The sequence below is a fragment of the Cavia porcellus genome, unplaced genomic scaffold (assembly GCF_034190915.1).
Source record: "Cavia porcellus strain 051 isolate PalLab524CR breed Dunkin Hartley unplaced genomic scaffold, mCavPor4.1 scaffold_33, whole genome shotgun sequence".
Classification (NCBI taxonomy): Eukaryota; Metazoa; Chordata; class Mammalia; order Rodentia; family Caviidae; genus Cavia; species Cavia porcellus.
Window position 1 is genome coordinate 5,362,461 of NW_026947516.1, and position 19,846 is coordinate 5,382,306.

At 39.1% G+C, this 19,846-nt stretch overlaps 1 protein-coding gene across 8 annotated transcripts in view; it reads left to right on the forward strand.

Moving 5' to 3' along the window:
* The first annotated feature begins 1,155 nt into the window (after positions 1 to 1,155).
* LOC101788316 (patatin-like phospholipase domain-containing protein 4) overlaps positions 1,156 to 19,846 on the forward strand; it is a 57,809-nt gene continuing 39,118 nt past the window's right edge. For 2 of the 8 annotated variants that reach the window (XR_001199572.2, XR_010045372.1), the window contains exons 1-2: positions 1,563 to 2,002; positions 2,541 to 2,742. Coding sequence is in view for 1 of the 8 variants with exons in the window: in XM_005000351.4 (XP_005000408.2) it covers positions 1,917 to 2,002; positions 2,541 to 2,742; positions 17,689 to 17,721 (321 nt within the window). In the remaining 7 variants the exon portion in view is untranslated. The other 6 variants (XM_005000351.4, XR_001199573.3, XR_001199575.3 and 3 more) reach the window with 6 other exon arrangements.

Here is a 19,846-nt window from a genome sequence, read left to right on the forward strand (position 1 = left end):
TTAATTTTCATCATATGAATTTTAGAGGCATATAAACATTCAGAGGACAGCATACTGCAGGAGTAAGACCAGTGTCTCACAAGCTTTAAAGAGCACAGCAATACTCAAGGCTAGTGTTAAAATGGCAGATTTCTCATTCGGGAGGGAATTCATCTTATAAGCTTTCTGGAAGTTATTCTCATTGCACTCAATCACACAGAGGACAGCAGAAAGCCAAAGAACTAGTTTGTCGTTCTATAGTTCTTGATATTTACTTTGCCTTTCTTTCACTAAATTTTGATGGAAATAAACAACTGTACCTAACTATACCACACTCAGTAATTCAAAGTGTATTAGGGATCGGCTGTTTGGGCACATTATTTACATGAATTAAAAACAAATCTGTTTGTAAACAATTATACCAAGTACTCTTCCTTACAGAGGATGTTGTGGGTCACTGGTGACACTCAGAAAGACAAAGTCCAGGGGAGAAGCAATTCAGAGCACTCTCTCTCTCCTCTGTTCCCCTGATCCCACCCCCCCTCACCCCCGCACCCCAGACCCCCGCCCCAGCTAGCTACCTTCCGCGAGGTGCAAGCTCTGTGGTTAAATCAGGCGACCTGGTGGGCTTTCAATTACAAAACTGAAGTAACTCCACAAGAGAGAGAGATTGGAAAAAGAATTGTCAGACTCCTTTAATTCTGGAAAAGGATGCTGGCTTGCAGAATTCTTCAAGTCTCGACCACACACCCAATGGTGACATTGGGGGAGCCTGAACTCTCTATGGGGGCCCTCAAGGTGGCCTGGGTTTTACAATTTAGCGATAAATAGAACTGCATTGTTCCATTTTGCAGATAAGCTACCCAGGAAACAGATTACACACCTGCCCAAGGTCACAGTGCCTAAAAACTACAGAGAACGTGTAAATTGCAGGACTTCACAGTTTGGCATTTCCAAAAAAAACAACGCTTGGGGAAGAACACAAAACAATGCCTCGCCTCAAGGTAGCCCCAGGACTCCGCCCTAAACTTCACCGGCCTTTCCCCAAGGGCAAGAGGGCGGGAAGGGAGGAGAACCACTTCCAGGATACAGACCGGGCACCAGCAAGCACTTCCGGAGCAGAGGTGGTGAGGGTCGTTAAAGGTCAGCTGGTTTTCAGGCGATAGCCGACACGCACTTCGGGCTGAAAGGGCTTCAATGATTAAAAAGCAGCTGTGGTTAGCCAAACAGCGCGGCTCTTGAAGAAATAGACTTTTCTATGGCCTGCGCCCGAAAGCACAGCGGCCTACGCACCAAGTAGGCACAGCCATGTTGAGCACTGTATTTAAATACAAGAGGCGGGGCCGGGCTAAGCAAGGCGATGGTTCTATGACGTCACAAAGAAGTTGGGGCAGGAGAGGAAGCCGGACCTTCTTGGGCGGGCAGAGCGAGCAACTTCTGGCTCTAATAGGTAAGTCCATTTTGAATGACAGCCCTGTTCTCCCTTCTGGTTAGGGTTGGGGGTTGGGGGCGGGCCTATCAACACGGAAGTGTCTGAGACGGCATGGGTAGGATGAGGAGCGGGAGGGCGATTCAGGGTAGGCTGTGCTATGGAGACGACCGTGATGGCTGAAACCCTTGCCCGCGCTTATCCAGAGTGGCCTGACCACCTGGAAAGTAACTCCCCAAATCCCTTTTCCCCTCCTTCTTGCAGAAATGCAATATAAACCTTCCTGCTTATGTTGCAGCCGGCTGCACCCGATGCTGGCAGGCGTAGAACCTTAGCAATCAGCAGTGCCTAAATTGTCCTGAGCTTTCCCTGCATAAGGGACCTTGAGCCCCAAACAAACCCACAGGACCTCAGAGTGGGCTGCCTTTTGGCACCATTGATTTAATTCATGTGTGTGTACCACACCCACTCAGATGATGAGAAATATGTACAGTGTTTTTATGTTTAGATGTGTTGCAGCTATAGAATGGTGAAAGGGCGAATCTTGAAGCCTGCCTTTGCTTTCACCAGTCAGGATTTTGGATTTCTCTTGAGGTACTGGGCAGTGAAACAAGCTGTATTGTTGAGTAATAATAGTTTATGGGATCGTTGGTTGCGAGCGTGCTTCTATTGGAAGAAAATGAGGGAGAGAAGCAGGGACCTGTTTTTGAGATGGGCTATTCCTTAGGATTCAGTGCGATTTCTAGTAATTGTTCCTCTTCAGCCTGATGGCAGCCACTTCCTGCAAAAAGTCCCAACAAGGTCAAGAAAAAAAAAAAAAAGTAATTACTGGATTGATACATATTTCTCGCCAAGTAATTAAATGTTAGATCGCGTAGTCTATGTGCTTAAAAAGCTACGGAATGTTCTATGTTACTGTTTAATGAATGAGGCTATGTTAGGGATCAAGGTGAGCAGGGAAAAGACGGTATTTCTTTGAACGTTTCCTGGATTTAATTAGAATCAGTGGAAACGACCGCGCTTAAGATAGCACATTACTTATTAAAAGAAGAACTGGAATGGCGATCATTATAAGATTACACAGCATGTGGGATGAGCGATAGCAATTTAAGGCATTTTTGGTTTTTTGTAGCTTTGCCAATTCCGCAGCAAGAATGAAGCCCATCAACCTGTCCTTCGCAGCCTGTGGGTTTCTTGGCATTTACCACTTGGGGGCGGCAGCTGCCTTGTGTAGGCACGGCAAGGAACTCCTGAAGAATGTCCAGGCTTTCGCAGGGGCCTCTGCAGGATCCTTGGTTGCTTCTGTCCTGCTAACCGCACCAGGAAAAATTGAGGTAATTAAGTAGTCACAAGGCTGTGTTCCTCATCAAGAGGCCAAGAGGGGGTGGCAAAATGAGTGGGGATGAGGCTTTGTCTGGGGAAAAAAAAGGTTAACACTTTTCTTTTACAATTAACTCTTTGGATATCAGGGCTCTGAGGGTATGGAAAGGGTTTATTTGGGGTAACATAAATAAAATACCTTATTTTACTCTGCAATAAAGCCCTGTTTCTTTTAGGCGAAGGATATTTGCTCTTCCGTTGATTGTGAGAACAGAACTGAGACCCTGTTTTTGAGACCTTGAGCAGGGGGGCTTTTGCTCACCCCTCATTTGCAAGCAGTCATACAAAGGAAACTGGCCTTAGGATTTCAATTAAGTGGCAAGATAGGGGAATTTAATTTGCTTTTAATTCTCACAGAGAGAAGCAGCTCCAAATTCCAGGAAGTTTAACCAAAAACGATAAAAATAGCCTTCAGCAGGTATTTTCATTAATGGGAGCTATGTTTTTCAGATGCTTTTTCAGCTGTCTAGACAGTGATCAAGCATTTGATCACAGTAAGAGCTGGTTTCTATGGATGGAGAAAATATTTGTTAATTACTTACACAGTCTAGTGGCTTTGAACAGTAATCAAATAGGGGTTTAACACAATCTTATTTTAACAGAATCATTTTGTAGTAAAATTTTACTGGTCCAATTCTGTCAAAGTCTGAACACATTTGTTTTTCTGTTTCTTACTTATTACCAGTCAATTACCTTTTCTCTAGCTTTTTAGACATTAAAAATTTTAACAAAATCCTTGAATTGATTTTCTTAGTAGTCTAAAATTTATTAAATCATTTTATGTATTTTACCACCTTAAAATGTTACACTTTAAAAACTAACTTTTCAAATAGCCTTCTTAAAATCTATTTGTTTTTAAAATCCATAAACACATATATATATATATATATGTATATATATATGTGTGTGTGTATATATATATATATATATATATGCATATATTTTTTTACATTTTAACCAGAAAGAAAAATACTTTTAAAGGCATTCCAAGGTTGTACATAATCAGTTGAGGGTTACAACATTAAACTAGACACGACAAAAACAAGGCCAACATTAAAGACACAAAAGTTTTTCTGTCCATGGTTTGGTGACCTAAAGGGAAATAAATTTTCATTATGACCCATAAGTCCAATAAGTCACATAGAACCTGCAAAATAGATCAAGAGAAAAAAGAAATCTGAATGTTAGTACTGAGGAAACAGATTCAAATGAACACATGGCTCCACAATAAAAATATACCAAGCACAAAACCAAATGGATAAAAAATCCCAAATCACAAATGGGCTAGAAGATGTTTCCTGCAGGGTGTCCCACTCTGGTGCAGAAGGAGCCAACCAAGCTCCTCTGCAACTTCAAATGTGTGCACTCAAACTACAAAGAACAAAGACTGAAATACTTACAGATGGCTCAAGCTCATTGATTGGTCAAAAATGTGGGGAAAGTTCCCTGTGTAATCCAGGAGAGCCAAAAATGTAATCCACCCAAAAAACAAGGCCCCATAATGAAAAATGGGGCAAGACCCCCAAGATGATAAACAAGTCAAGACATCTTTTTTAAAAGAAGTGTTTTTATTTTAGCCAGCCCAGTGACACAGTGCAGGTGGAATTTTCAAATCTGTGCAACTGAGTTAGAATTTTGACTGATTTTATAGTTCATTTATAATTAGTTCTTTGATCATTAAGTACATAATGATGAGAAACAGAAACAAGGTGGGCCTTCGTTTCACTTTGATTGAGGTCAAAGTAATTTTTCAGCGGGTTTTTAACCAATTCATAGCACTTGGTCTGCCAAATCCAGGAAAATTTGTTTTTCATAAAGAGAACAATGTGTGACACAGCATAATTTGTGTCTTACAAGGGAAACAAAAGTTGACATAGCACACAGGTTACTTGGGAGGGGCAACACATACAGAACAGCATAACGATGCAGTCAGCTAATATATAACTAGGTGGTTGGGGCTTGGATACTAGGGTAACACGCTCAGTACAGAATGACAATACTGCTAATAACTAACTTTTTAATGAAATATTTTTGCTAATTAGCTGTTAATCAATTATTTTAATTTTTGAGCATCTTAGAATCACAAGGACTCAGCCTAATGAAAGACACCTCAAGTGGAAAACAGACCCTCAAGGAAAGGTCATTGCAGAGATCCCTGTCAGGTCCTGGGATGTCTCATGCCCCATTGGCACTGTATCCGTGGCTAGTTTGTAGGCATTTCCATCTACAAATATTCAGCAATGAGCCTTCATAGAAAATCCTGTGGTTTCCATGCCTCCAAAAATCCACGCTTTTTAAATCTTGCCCTGCCCTTGTCCTGCCCTTGCCCTCTGTGCAACTAAGATCTCTATGGCAATGCCCAGTATTGTGACTCAGGTCTCCTCCTGTAATCATGTATCCTGGATCCTGGGGTCTAGCTCACCATGCTGCTCAGCCAATCACTGCCCAGCATGGTTGCCAGGCAATCATAAGTCTCCTGACTTGTGTTCACAGTTGGGACACAAATTTGCAGCTTACCACCTGACTCAATCACAGCCATTGCAATATTTTTCTTAACAATCCTAGGTTGTTTAGGAATTTAATTCCAGTTGTACTGATCAAAAGAACCTGACATACATTGTGAAGTGTGATGACATTCTTGCTCTGTCCTGATGTCAAAGGGGCCCAAACTTGAATCCTACAGTCCACTGATTTCTTTCAAACTGATGTAGATCAAATCTTTCATGAGAAAGATTGGAAATTCCATAGTAACTGGGCTTTGGCTCTGTTTTTGAGGGCTTGTACTGTAATCCTGAAAGTGCTACACACAGTCTGTCCTGGAGTATTGGTCCATGGTAGTATCAGTCAGCCCTTAAAGCTTAGCAATGACTGGAGAAGTCCTTAAGCCAAGGAAAACCCTGGCATTGCATGAATATTTTGAGTCCCTGCTTCATCTTTCCTGGTTTCATGTGGTTCACATTTCACAGAGTCCAATTTAGAAGAAGTCTGCAGCTGTGCCAGCAGAATGATGCACACAGTAGCCATGAAAGCCTTGCTCAATATACAAGCCAGCAAAATTCTAGAGAGCCCATGATCAGCAAGTTTTCTGAAACTACAAATGAATCTGGATGGAACAGAAATCCTTAGAAATGGGAATTCAAATCCACATTACTATCAATAACACAGATATATCTTTCAGGTATACAATGTTTTGTCCCACAACTCATGAAGGGATCCCAATTGCCTATCCCAAGATATTCTTTTTTTATTTAAAGGAAAAAAAAAGTATAAGTGTACAAGTAATACAGAATTACCAAAAAAAAGGGTAAGAAATCACTAGTTAGTAGATTACATACTGTTATCTTACAAATAGTTGTTCAAGTTACAGGATTAAAGCATACAAAGTGGACATTCAAACAGTGAGACTGCAAACAGTTGTGTTCAATGATCTAACAGAAACTCACTAATATGGTGATCTATCTTAACACAACTAAACACACTTGCAGTTGTATCCTTTAGAGCACTTTTTTCCTCTCTTTTTTAAAACAAAATTTACACATTTTGGATTTTATTACTCCCATAGTTCTTATTATTTTTTGGAAGAGAATAAAGGCAAATATGAAAAAACAAAGCAGTCAGTCAAAACAAAGATTAGAGATAGCACATGATGTAAGAACAGAATACAAGGTTATCAACAATGGATACCATGGTGCCTCTTGCTTCCTTAAAATGAATGCCTAGATATTCTTAGAAGACACGTGAAATGGCACATGTGATCAATCAGCAGTGTGTTTGCATCAAGTTTATTCCTATGCCCCTGCTTTATCTTGGCTAGTCTTGCGCAGGGCTCTCCATTTCTCTTTGGATGAGATACAAGGACCAGAGGCAAGTGTGTGGCATGGCTTCATAGTGTTTTTTTATGGGATGACAAAGCCCCAGATGAAAATCGTCCCAGGACACTGGGTCATAAAGACAGGATGAGGAATGACAGCAGGGGCATAAATGGGGACATTGAAGGGAGCTGATTGGCTCTGGGGGACACAAAGTATCAGGCTCTAGAATTCAGAATGCATCATCTGCACCTGCACCCACTTGAACAGTTTTGATAATCCACTTCTGGGCAATTGTGTGCTCTGAATTGGACTCAGCTGTTCATTGCTGCTTTCCTTTTATCACGGAGCAGAGAAAATTACAAGGTTTTTATGTGGATGGAGTGTTTTACCTAGGCAATAGGTGGTTCCCTTGCAAGGTTAGAAGCCAAAAATTCCTCCAGAGCCCATAGAGTTTGAAGCAAACTGACATGAAGTTTAGATATTTCATGTCCATTTCTCTTTGGGAAAGCTTTTTTCTACTATTTGGTAGGAATTGTTGTTACTTTTTAAGCTCAACCTGCACATGGCATCAAGGAAAATTCTACTTTCCTCACCCTGGTTGAAACCACACCCTGTGTCAGTTTGATTGCCATTCCTGGGTAGAACACTGAGAAAGGGACAGAACATTATCTCACTGCTTGAAATTCAGAGGACCTACATTGGAGTAACACTGAGAAACTCCAAGGAAAGTGTGCTGTCTTTTGACATCAAAAAGTCTGGGTGAACCCCTAGTTACTCAAAACCTTGGAAAGGCAATGGGTCCCTCCACAATGGAATTGGGAGCCCTCTGAAGCAGAGCTTGGGAGAAACAGGAACTACAAGGGAGGATTGAACACCACCAATGGAGTTGAAATTTCCATTGTCCAACCCAGAGAGACATTGGCTGCAGGCCTGAATATGTGAGTAGTTGATCAGCAGGTTAGCACACATCATAGGGAACCAAAAATTTTGTAGGGAGAAAGATATTTGCCCTGGATCTCAGAGTAGCCACAAACATTATTTGGTGTCAAAGGTGGTCAAAATTCCACTCAAAGGAAACAGATTTTTGCAGGTTCATTGACTGGAATGATAAAAGTTAAAACATTCCAAAGGTATGATAAAAAGTTTAGCTCTAAACCGTCTGAGAATAAAAGTCAACATCTAGCAGCCTCTCAAGCTTTAATGGGAGAAAAATTATTATCATGCATTATGTCACTGTGACATTTTCCTTCAGAGCTGTTGGAGAATACCCCCATAAATGGGGAGTGGACTTGTCTGTCTCACAAAGCTAAAGTTGGAAAATCAGAAGCAATTACAAAAAGAAACCAACCAACAAAGTCCACAAAGTGAAAACCAAAATGTTGCAATGTTTTCTAAAAACATCTGGTATTATTATTTGGAAAGATTTTTTTTCTGAGCTCTGGAATCCCTAGACCCTCAATCTCAGGGACTGTCAAAACAATATTACAAAGAACCTGTCAAGTAATATTCTGATTTGTGGAGCCATGACACAATAGAAATGTTCTAGGCTTGATATATGTTACAGTCCCCAAAAGTGCTGTTTTGGGTGGTTTAATTCTATCCTATTGTGTCTTCCAATGGGGTCACTTGATTATCTCTTGCCTTGTTTTTTTTTTTTTTTTTATTTAAGAGGAAAAAGAGAAAAACACAAAACAAACCAAAGCGGCGTAAGGGTACACGCAATACAGAACTACAAAACAAAACAAAACAAAACAAAAAACCATAACAGTAAGAAATTACCTGCTAGTAGATTACACACTATTTTCTTGAAAATAGTTCCTCAAATCACAGTATCAAAGAACACAAGGTGGACATTCAAACAGGGAGACTGCAATCAGCTGTGTTCAATGTTCCAAAAACATTGATAAAGTCAGCTATTTAACACCCCCAAACACACTTGCTGTTATATCCGTTAGAGCTCTTTTTCTTTTTTTTTTTTTCCCTCTCTTTTTTACAACAAAATTTACACATCTTGGATTTTATTACTCCTTAGTGCTTATTACTTTCTTTGGGGGGGGGAAGAATACAGTCAAATATGGCAAAACAAAGCTGTCAGTCAATACCAAGGATAGACATAGCACATGGTGTAGAACAGAGTACAAGTTTATCAACAATGGTTATCAACGTTGTCCCTTGTTTCCTTAAAAAGAATTGTCTATCTTATTAGATATTATAAAGTTGGACAAAACAGTAGACAACAAAACCAATAAAACTTAGGCATTGTAAACATTACAGGACTTCCAAAGAAGACAATAGTCAAACCAGAATGGGTATCTTAGTGAATCTTATTGTCTTCAAAGTAGTTGCCTATGTCTTCAAACTTGATACTGTCATACAGAATGGAACAGAGTCTAATCAGTCAAAACAAGATCGTGGGAGTACTACAGGACTTCAAAACAAGTTAATAGGAAATCGAAAAGAGTTACTATTTATATATCCTAATTTTTTTGAATTTTTTCTTAAATTAAGAAAAACATAAGAAATGACTAAATAATTGTTTTTTGAAACAATAAGGGGGAGATTGAGATAAAACAGGACATAACAATATAACAATAGAGGTCACAGCATGACTGTTTCAATAACCTAGTACTTCACCACCTTATAACCTGACTTAATAGTAGTTACCATAGTGTCTTTTTCCTTGAAATATTTGGGTAAAACTTCATATACTCTAGCTTCAAATATTTTCATATCAAGAAGCCCAGAATAAAGCCTTTCTAATTAATGAGTGAAAACTTTATAAGGCTTCAAGGCCACCTAATGGGAAATCATGATTACCACATATTTTTATATATTTGAATCATTACTTACATTAGGGAAACTATTCGGTATTCACACATGCGAGATTGATTTATTTCACTTATGAGTATGGTCTCAAGCTGCGCCCATTTATTGATAAATATCTCAATGCGATCCTTCTTTATAGCTGAATAATACTCCATTGTATAGAAATACCACAACTTTTTTATCCATTCCTCAGTTGATGGGCACTTGGGTTGTTTCCAAGATCTGGCGATTACAAATTGTGCTGCTATAAACATAGGTGCACATAAATCACTGTGGTATGATGCTTTCAGTTCTTCTGGGAATATGCCTAGAAGTGGAATAGCTGGAATAAATGGGATTTCCAGTCCCAACTTTTTGAGAAATCTCCAGACAGATCTCCACAAAGGCTGTACCAGTCTACACTCCCACCAGCAATGCAGGAGAGTTCCTTTTTCCCCACAGCCTCTCCAGCATTTGTTGTTGGTTTTCTTGATCCTGGCCATTCTTTCAGGAGTGAGATGGTATCTCAGTGTGGTTTTAATTTGCATTTCTCTAATGACCAATGATGATGAGCATTTTTTCATGTATTTATTTGCCATTTGCATTTCTTCATCTGAGAATTGCATATTCATCTCAGATGCCCATTTTTGGATTGGATCTTTGAATTTCGGAGGTCTGAGTTTCTTTAATTCTTTGTATGTTTTAGACAAGAGTCCCTTGTCTGAGAGAGAGTTCACTAAAATCTTTTCCCAGTTTGTGGGTTTTCTTTTCACTATGCTGGAGATTTCTTTTGACATGCAGAAACTTTTTAATAAGAAGTGGTCCCAGTTATTGATTCTGGGAAGTATTTCCCGTGCAGTTTGAGTCCTGTTCATGAATTCTTTACCTACTCCTATGTCTCCAAGGTTTCTACCTATTTTGTCTTCCAATAGATTTAGTGTTTCTGTTTTAATATTCAGATCTTTGACCCATTTAGATTTTAATTTAGTACATGGTGATAGACATGGGTCTAGCTTTAGTTTTCGGCAAATGGAGAGCCAGTTTTTCCAGCACCATATATTAAAGAGACTGTCGTTCTTCCAGCGAACCTGCATGGCTCCTTTATCAAAAATAAGGTGTTTGAGTGTGTCCGTAGTTGTGGTTGTATCTTCTAATCTATTCCACTGATCTTCAGCTCTGTTTTGATTCCAATACCATGTTGATTTTACTACTGTTGCTTTGTAGTATAATTTCAAGTCAGGGATTGTGATGCCTCCTGCTTTGTCTTTGCTGCTTAGAATTGCCTTTGCGATTCTAGGTCTCTTCTGGTTCCAGATGAAATTTAGGAGTGATTTCTCTAGATCTATAAGGTATGTTGATGGTATTTCTATTGGGATTGCATTGAATCTGTATAACAGTTTTGGGAGAATGGCCATTTTCACAATGTTTGTTCTTCCTATCCATGAGCAAGGGATGTCTTTCCATTTTCTGAGATCATCTTCAATTTCCTTTTTCAGTGTATTATAATTTTCACTGTATAAGTCTTTCACTTCTTTCGTAAGAGTAATTCCTAAATATTTCATTTTTTTGCTTGCTAATGTGAATAGTCCAGTTTCCCTTATTTCCCTCTCTGTGGTTTTGTTGTTTGTGTATAGGAATGCTATTGATTTCTGAGTATTGATTTTGTATCCAGCCACATTACTGAATTTATTTATTGTATCTAAGAGTATTTCAATGGAGTTTAGGGGGTCTTCTATGTAGAGTATCATGTCATCTGCAAACAATGATAATTTAACTTCTTCTTTTCCTATCTTTACCCCTTTTATTTCTCTTTCTTGCCTAATTGCTCTGGCTAGTACTTCCAGTACTATATTAAATAGGAGTGGTGATAAAGGACATCCTTGTCTTGTACCCGACTTTAAAGTAAAGGCTTTCAATTTTTGGCCATTTAGTATGATGCTGGCTGTTGGTTTGTCATAAATGGCCTTTATTATATTGAGGTAAAGACCATTTATTCCAATTTTCTGTAAAGTTCTTATCATGAATAAGTGTTGGACCTTATTGAAGGCTTTTTCTGCATCTATAGAGATGATCATGTGATTCTTATTTTTGGCTTTATTGATATGGTGGATTACATTTATTGATTTGCGTATGTTGAACCATCCTTGCATTCCTGGGATGAATCCCACCTGGTCATGGTGTATAATCTTCTTGATGATTTGCTGGATCCTATTTGCCAATATTTTATTGAGGATTTTTGCATCTGTGTTCATTAGGGAGATCAGTCTATAGTTCTCTTTTATAGTTGGGTCTTTCTCAGGTTTTGGTACTAGAGTAATATTTGCTTCCAGGAATGACTTAGGAAGGATTGCTTCCCTTTCAATTTCATTGAATAATTTGAGGAGTGTCGCCATTAGGTCTTCTTTATATTTCTTGTAGAATTCTGCAGTGAATCCATCTGGGCCTGGGCTCTTCTTGGTGGGCAAGGACCCAATTACATTCTCAATTTCATTAGCAGAGATTGGGTTATTCAACAGTTTTATATCCTCTTGACCTAGCTTTGGTACTTCATATGCTTCTAAGAATCTGTCTATTTCTTCTGTGTTATCAAACTTTTGAGAGTAGAGGTTTTTGAAATAGCTGTTGATGATCCTCTGTATTTCTATTGGGTCTGTAGTGATTTCTCCTTTTTCATTTCTTATTGCATGAATTTGAGCTTTTTCTTTCCTTTTTTTAATAAGGTTGGCTAGGGGCTTATCGATTTTATTTATTCTTTGAAAGAACCAACTCTTTGATTCGTTGATTCTTTGGATTGTTTTCTTAGTCTCTATTGCATTGATTTCTGCTCTGATTTTTATAATTTCCTCTCTTCTTTTGGCTTTGGGCTTGACTTGCTCTTCTTTTTCTAGCTGTTTGAGGTGTAGCATCAAGTTATTTATTTGTATTTGTTCTGTTTTCCTGATGTGGAAACTCAGTGCAATAAATTTTCCTCTGTGGACGGCTTTCATTGCATCCCACAGATTCCGGTAAGTTGTATCTGCATTTTCATTTTCTTTTAGGTATTGTTTAATTTCTTCTTTAATTTCTTCTGTGACCCACTGATTACTCAAGAGTGTGTTATTTAGTTTCCATGTGTTTGCGGAATTTTTGCAGTATCCTTTGTCATTAATTTCTAATTTCAGAGCGCTATGATCCGATAATATGCAAGGGATGATTTCAACTCTTTTGCATTTGCTTAAATATGTTCTGTGAGCTAATATATGGTCTATTTTAGAAAATGATCGATGTACTGCTGAGAAGAATGTGTATTCTGATGTTGTTGGGTGGAACATTCTGTATATGTCTATCAAACCCATTTGTTCACAGGTGTGATTCAGTTCTGTTATGTCTTTGCTCATTTTCTGTCTGGTTGATCTGTCCCTTGGTGTCAATGGTGTATTAAGGTCTCCTGTTACAATTGTGTTACTGATAATTTGAGTTTTCATTTCTGTTAATAATTGTTTTATATAACTGGGTGCTCTGGAGTTTGGTGCGTATATATTTAAGATAGTTATCTCTTCCTCTTGGAGTTTTCCCCTTACGAGTATGTAGTGACCTTCTTTGTCCTTTATGGTCATTGTTGGTTTAAAGTTCACGTTGTCTGCAAACAGAATGGCTACTCCTGCCTTTTTTTGGATTCCTGCTGCATGAAGAAATGTTTTCCATCCTTTGACTTTCAGTCTGTGAGTATCTTTCTGGGTTAGATGGGTTTCCTGTAAACAGCATATGGTTGGATTTTGTTTCTTGATCCATTCTGCTAGTCTGTTTCTTTTGATTGGTGCATTGAGACCATTTACATTAATGGTTATTACTGTTAAATGCTGGTTAATTGTAGGAATGTTATCTCTCTGCTGTTGCATCTTTATCTTTCGGTTCTGTTTAATTATTTGCTTTGCTTAGTGGTTTTTTCCTTTGTGTATCTAAACTGTCTTTCAATATTTTTTGCAGGGTTGGTTTGGTGTTCATGAAGTTCTTCAGCTGTTCTTTGTCATGGAAGTATCGTATTGCACCATCTATTTTGAATGACAGTTTTGCAGGATATATCAGTCTTGGTTGGAAATCATTTTGCTTTAGGATCTGGAATACTTCACTCCATGCTCTTCTTGACTTTATCATTTGTGCTGAGAAGTCTGCTGTGATTCTGATAGGTTTTCCTTTATAAGTGATTTGTCTTTTCTCTCTGACAGCTTTTAATAATCTATTCTTGTGTTGGATTTCTGGGATGGTGACTATTATATGTCTGGGTGTAGTTTTATTTTGGTTATGACTGTTTGGAGTTCTATATGCTTCACTGATCCTGATGTCAGTTTCTGATCTCAGGCTTGGGAAATTTTCAGCTATTACTTCTCTAAATATCCTCCTGACATCCTTCATGTTGTCTCCCTCTCTTTCATTAATCCCTATCATTCTTATGTTATTCTTCTTTGCATCGTCTTGCAGTTGTTGAATTGTTGTTTCCTGGTTCCTTGTTATTTTCAAAAGATCTTTCCTTTCCTGTTCACTAGCTGCAATCCTGTCTTCAAGGTCTGAAATTCTATCTTCACTTTCATTAAGGCGGTTTTTACAACTTTCAGTGGAGTTTTTTATTTCCTGTATATCTCTGTGCATCTGCATTATGTATTCTGTTTGTTTCTTATATTGCTCGTCTAGGGATTCTATCTTTTTGTTTTGTTCCTCCAATTTTTTATCTGTGTTTTCTTTAGATATATTTAGAATCTCTTTCATTTCTTTTATCATTTCTTCTTTTATCTGGGAGATTATTTCGAGTTTGAATTTCTTTAAAGCTTCCTGGAGTTGCTTGTCAATTTCAGTGGCTATTGTGTCCGATATATGAGGTGAATGGGATATATTTTCTTCTATATACATCGCTCCTAGGGTTTCTTGAGATCTCTTGCCTTGTTAACCACTGGCCAAGGAAGGAGACTACACATGTGGCAACAAACATGAGAATTTCACTTCAATACCCTGATCAAATACTCATGAAATTTAATTTCCCATTCATCCTAAAAGATTTTTATATCAGATTGACTGGCTCACCCTCTTTTCTCTGTCCTTTCCAAGATCTCTCCTCTTTTGGATGTTGATTACTTCTGATCAGAGTATTGATATCCAAACTCCTGCATATGCTCACACACATTCACCTTTTCAACATCCTAAAAACATGCTCAGGTGTAGTTTCTTTGCTTTTGGATGGATGCCCTTAAATTCAGCTTCATCCACATTCCCTGACTTCAAATACCATTTGATTGTAGTGGTTTTGTCACTGAGAAATTTCACAGCTTGCCGTGAAATTTCACAGCCAGTTCTTCTACTGAGTGATCATGAGGCCAACCAGGCTTCATTGAAGAGGTTATGGAAGAGAACTCAGCCAAATGACAGACATTTCAAGTGGAAAACACATCCTCAAGGGAGGGTCCCCTTGCCAGGTCCCTGGATATCTCGTGTGCCATCAGCACTGAATACAAGGGCAGATTTGCAGGCATTTCTATCTACAAACTTTTAGAAATAAAGATTTCAGAGAAAATCATGTTGTATAATGAGAAATCTCAAGTCCACTTCAAACACCATTGGCTCTTGAATTCTTTCCTACTTACCAATAAAGAGGACCACCAATCTCCTAGGTCAAACACTCCTGCCACACAAAAATGTTGTCATGTTTTCTCCTCAATGAGAAAAGGAAAGCAAAAATGCACAGCTGTGTCCAATTCATAGTTCACAGTTGCCCAGCAGGCCACCTTCAAAACTGTTCACATGGGTGAAGGTGCAGATGCTGCATTCTGCAGCGAGAGCCTGATATTTTGTGTCCACTATAGCCACTCAGCTCCCTTCTTTGTACCCATAAACTCAGGCCCCTGCACTCATTCATCATCCTTTCCAAATGACTCAGTGTCATGGGACATTATTCAACTGTGGCATAGTCATCCCATGACACACCCTAGGAAGCCAAGCCACATGCTGGGCCTTTTATCTCATCCCAAGAGAAATGGAGAGCCCTGGTTAAGGGCAGGCAGATTAAACAGGGGCATATGACTAAACCTGAAGCACAAACACTGCTGATTGAGCAGTTGTGCCATTTCATATGTCCTGAAATATATCTGGGCATAGGCCATTGGGATAACTTCATGAATTGTGGAGCAAAATATTGCATACCTCCAGTCTTGGCCATATCTGTGACACTGAGACTAAGGGTATTGGATCTGACTTCTAAGGATTTCTTTTGCACCTGGATACATTTGACGCATGAGAAAACCTGATTGTCATGGGCTCTCTGGGATGTTGCTGGTTTGTGTATTGAGCCAGTTCCTCATGGCTAGTGTGCGCAATGTTCCGCTGAGATAGCTGCACACCTTTTCTAAATTAGGATCTGTGAAATGTGAACCACTAGAAACCAGGAAAGATGAAACAGGGACTCCAAATATTCATGCAATGCCTGGGTTATTCTTTGCTTAGAGAATTCTCCAGAGTTGGTGGCTTTCAGGGCCAACTGATACTATCATGGAGGCAATAGTCCAAGACAGACTATGTATAGGGCTTTCAGGCTTACAGCCCAAGCCATCAAAAACAGAGCCAAAGCCCAGTCACTCTGGGATTTCCATTCTTCCTCATGAAATTTTTGTTCTCCACTGGTTAGACAAAAGTCAGTGAACTGTGGGAGTCAATTTTGGGCTATTTAGACTTCAGGAGAAAGCAAGAAAGTCTCCAATGTTTTTTCTCTACTTCACAAAACATGTAAAGTCCTTTTGAACAGGAAAACTGGAAAGAAAATTCGGACACAACATCAGGAGATTAGGGAAAATATTACATGGATTGAATGCCTGTGGTTGTGTGAGTTGAAAAGCTGTAGATTTTGGTCCCAAATGTGAACACAAATCATGAGGCTTGTGGTTGTATGGAAACCACACTCAGCAGTGATTGGCTGAGCAGCATTGTAAGTTAGAACCCATGTACCTAGATACGTTTGCAGGAGGAAACCTGAGTCAGAATCCTGGGTATTGCCATGGAGATCTTAGTTGTACAGAGGAACTTGCGGGGCAAAATATCAAAAGGCTGGGTTTTCAGAGGCCTGGTATCCAATACAGCTTTCTCTGAAAGCTTCATTGCTGAAAGTTTGTTGACTTTCAGCCTGCAAATCTGTCCATGCATACATAGTGATTGGGACATAAGACATCCCAGGAAGTGGGAGAGGATCTCTGCAAAGACTTTCCCTTGAAGATCTGCTTTCCAATTGAGTTGTCTGTCATTTGGTGGAGTCCACTTCCAGAACCACTTCAGTAAAATCTTGTTTGGCTAATGACTACAAAATAGAAGAACTGGCTGTTAAATATCTCAGCAGCAAAACTGCTGCAAGGAAATGGTATTTGAAATCAGAAACTGTGGATGAAGCTGAATTTCAAGGGCAGCCATTAGGAAAAAAGGAAACTACCATGATCATGTTTTCAGCATGTTTAAAAGGTGAATATGTGTGGGAATATGCAGCATATGGGATATCAGTACTTTGAACAGAACCAATCAACATGGAAGAGAGGAAAGACCAAGGGAAAAAACTTAGGAAACAGGAAGAGCAACACAATCTTATATAAAAATTTTTGAGGATGAAAGGGAAATTAAAATTTCATGATGATTTGATCAGGATCTTGAAGTGAAATTCTCATGTTTTTGGCACATGTGTAGTCTCCTGCCTGGGCTAGTGGAGCACAAGTCAGGAGCTCATCATGTAATCCTATTGGAAGACACAATACCACTGAATAAAACTACTCAAAAATTAGTGTATCAAAATCTTCAGACTGCACTTTTGGGGATTGTACCAGGTATCAAGCCTAGAGCATTTCTATTGTGTCATGGTTCCACAAATCAGAATGTTACTTGACAGGTTCTTTGGAATATTGTTTTTTTCAGTCCCTGAAATAGAGGGTCTTTGGATGGCAGAGCTCAGAATAAAAATCTTTTCTCGATATTAATATCAGGTGTTTTTAGAAAACAAACATTTTGGTTTTCACTTTTTGGACTTTGTTGGTTTGTTTTTCTAATTGCTTCTGATGTTCTAACTTACTTTTGTGAGACAGACAAATCCACACTCCTATTTACTGGGGAATTTTCTGACAGTTCTGAAGGAACCAAAAACCTGGTGATATATAATATTATAACAGTGTTTTTCCCATTAAAACCTGAAAGGTGTCCAAATGGTGACATATATATCTTAGCATGGATTTGAGCTAATCAACATTTTATCTAACTTTTGTGATGTTTTATCTTTTATTTTTCCAGTCAGTGAACATGTGGGAAGATGTTTTCTTCTGAAGGGAAGTTTTCACCAGCTTTACACCTAATACTGTTTGACTACTCTGAGTACCTGGGAAATTACATTTATCCCTACAGAATTTTTGTTTCCCTGTGATCTGTGCTCACCTATTGCTCATTTAATAACATCTTCAGGCCTGCAGTAAATGTCTCTCTGTGATGGACAATGGAAATATCAACTCCATTGGAAGTGTTCAATTCTCCCTGGTAATTACTATTTTTCCACAGCTCTGATTCAGAAGTGACACAATTCCATTGTGTAGAGACACATTGGTGTTTACTCACTTTCAAGTTTTCTAAAGTTTTGCATAACTAGAGGTTTTCCGATCCTTGCTGTTGTCAAGAGAAAGCACAGGGGGCTGGGGATTTAGCTCAGTGGCATAAGCGCCTGTCTTGCAAGCAGGCAGTCATGAGTTCGATCCCTGGTACTGATAAAAAACAAAACAAAACAAAACAAAACAAACAAAAGAGACAAAAAAAAAAGAGAGCACAGTTCCCTTGGAGTTTCTCATTGTTACACCAACGTGGGTGCTGTGAACTTCAAGCAGTGAGAAGATGTTGCTGTCCCCTTCTCAGTGTTCTACTGGGGAAGACAAGCCAACTGACACAAGGTGAGATTTCAAGCAAGTTGAGGAAAGTAGAGATTTCCCTGATGTCATGTCCAGATTGACCTTACACAGTAACAGGAATTCCTAACAAATTGTAATGAAAAGCTTTCCCAAAGAGATATGGACATGGAAAATCTCAAAATCTTGTCAGTTTGCTTCAAACTCCATGGGCTTTTAAGGAATTTTTGGCTTAAAACCTATCAAAGAGCCACCTATCTCCTATGTAAGACACTCCTGCCACTGAACAACATTGTAATGTTCTGTCTTTTATGAGAAAAGGAAAGCTGAAACATACAGATTTGTCTGATTAGAGAAGACTGTTTGAAAGCAGACCAATGTCAAAAGTGTTCCAGTGGGTGCAGGTGCAGATGCTGCATTTTATAGCCTTGACTCTGATACTTTATGTCACCCATAGCCACTCAGCTCCTTTCTATGTCCCCATTAACTCAGGCTCCTGCCCTCATTAATCACACTGTTCATGTGATCCAGTGTCCTTGGACATAGTCATCCCATGAAACACCATTGGAAGCCAACACACCCTTTCCTCTGGGACTTGTATCTCATCCCAAGAGAAATAAAGAGCCCTGGGGAAAACCAGCCTAGATAAAACATTGGAATATGACTAAACCTGATGCCCAAACACTGATGTGTGATCAGTTTTGCCATTTCACATGTCTTTTAAGAATATCTGGGCATAGGCCACTGGGATCCCTTCATGAGGTGTGGGGACAAAGTATTGCATACCTCAAAGACATATCAGAGGCATTGAGAGGAAGGGGTATTTGGATCCCATTTCTAAGAATGTCTCTTCAACCCAGATTCATTTGAAGTTTGAGAAAACCTTCTGAGCATTGGCTCTCTGGCAGGATGCTGGCTTATGTATTGAGCCAGGATCTCATGACTTGTATGTGCCGTGTTCTACTGGCATAGCTGCAGACTTCCTCTAAATTGGGCTCTGTGAGATGAGAACCACAAGAAACCAGGAAAGATGAAGCAGGGACTTCAAATATCCATGCAATGCCGGGGTTCTCCTTCACTTGGGGACTTCTCCCATGGTTGCTGTATTTCAGGACCAATTGATACTACCATGAAGGCAATAGTCCATGACAGGCTGTGTGTAGGGCTTTCAGGTTTACAGTGCAAGCCCTCAAAATAAAGCCTAAACCGAGTCACTTTGGCATTTCCATTCTTTCTCATGAATGTTTTCCTCTCCATCAGTTTGCAAGAAATCAGTAGAATATGGGGGTCACTATTGTGCACCTTACATGTCTGAATAGAGCAAGAAAGTCTCCAATAATTTTCCTCCACTTCACAAAATATGTCAAGTTCTTTTGATCAGGATGACTGGAAATAAAATTCGGACACTAGCTAGGGAGGTTAAAGAAAGTATTGCATGGATGGAATGGCTGTGGTTGTTTGACGTAAAAAAAAAAAAAAAAAAACCTTCAGAATTAGGTCTCAACTGTGGACATAAAGAGGCATGTGGTTGCCTGGCAAGTACACTGGACAGTGATTGG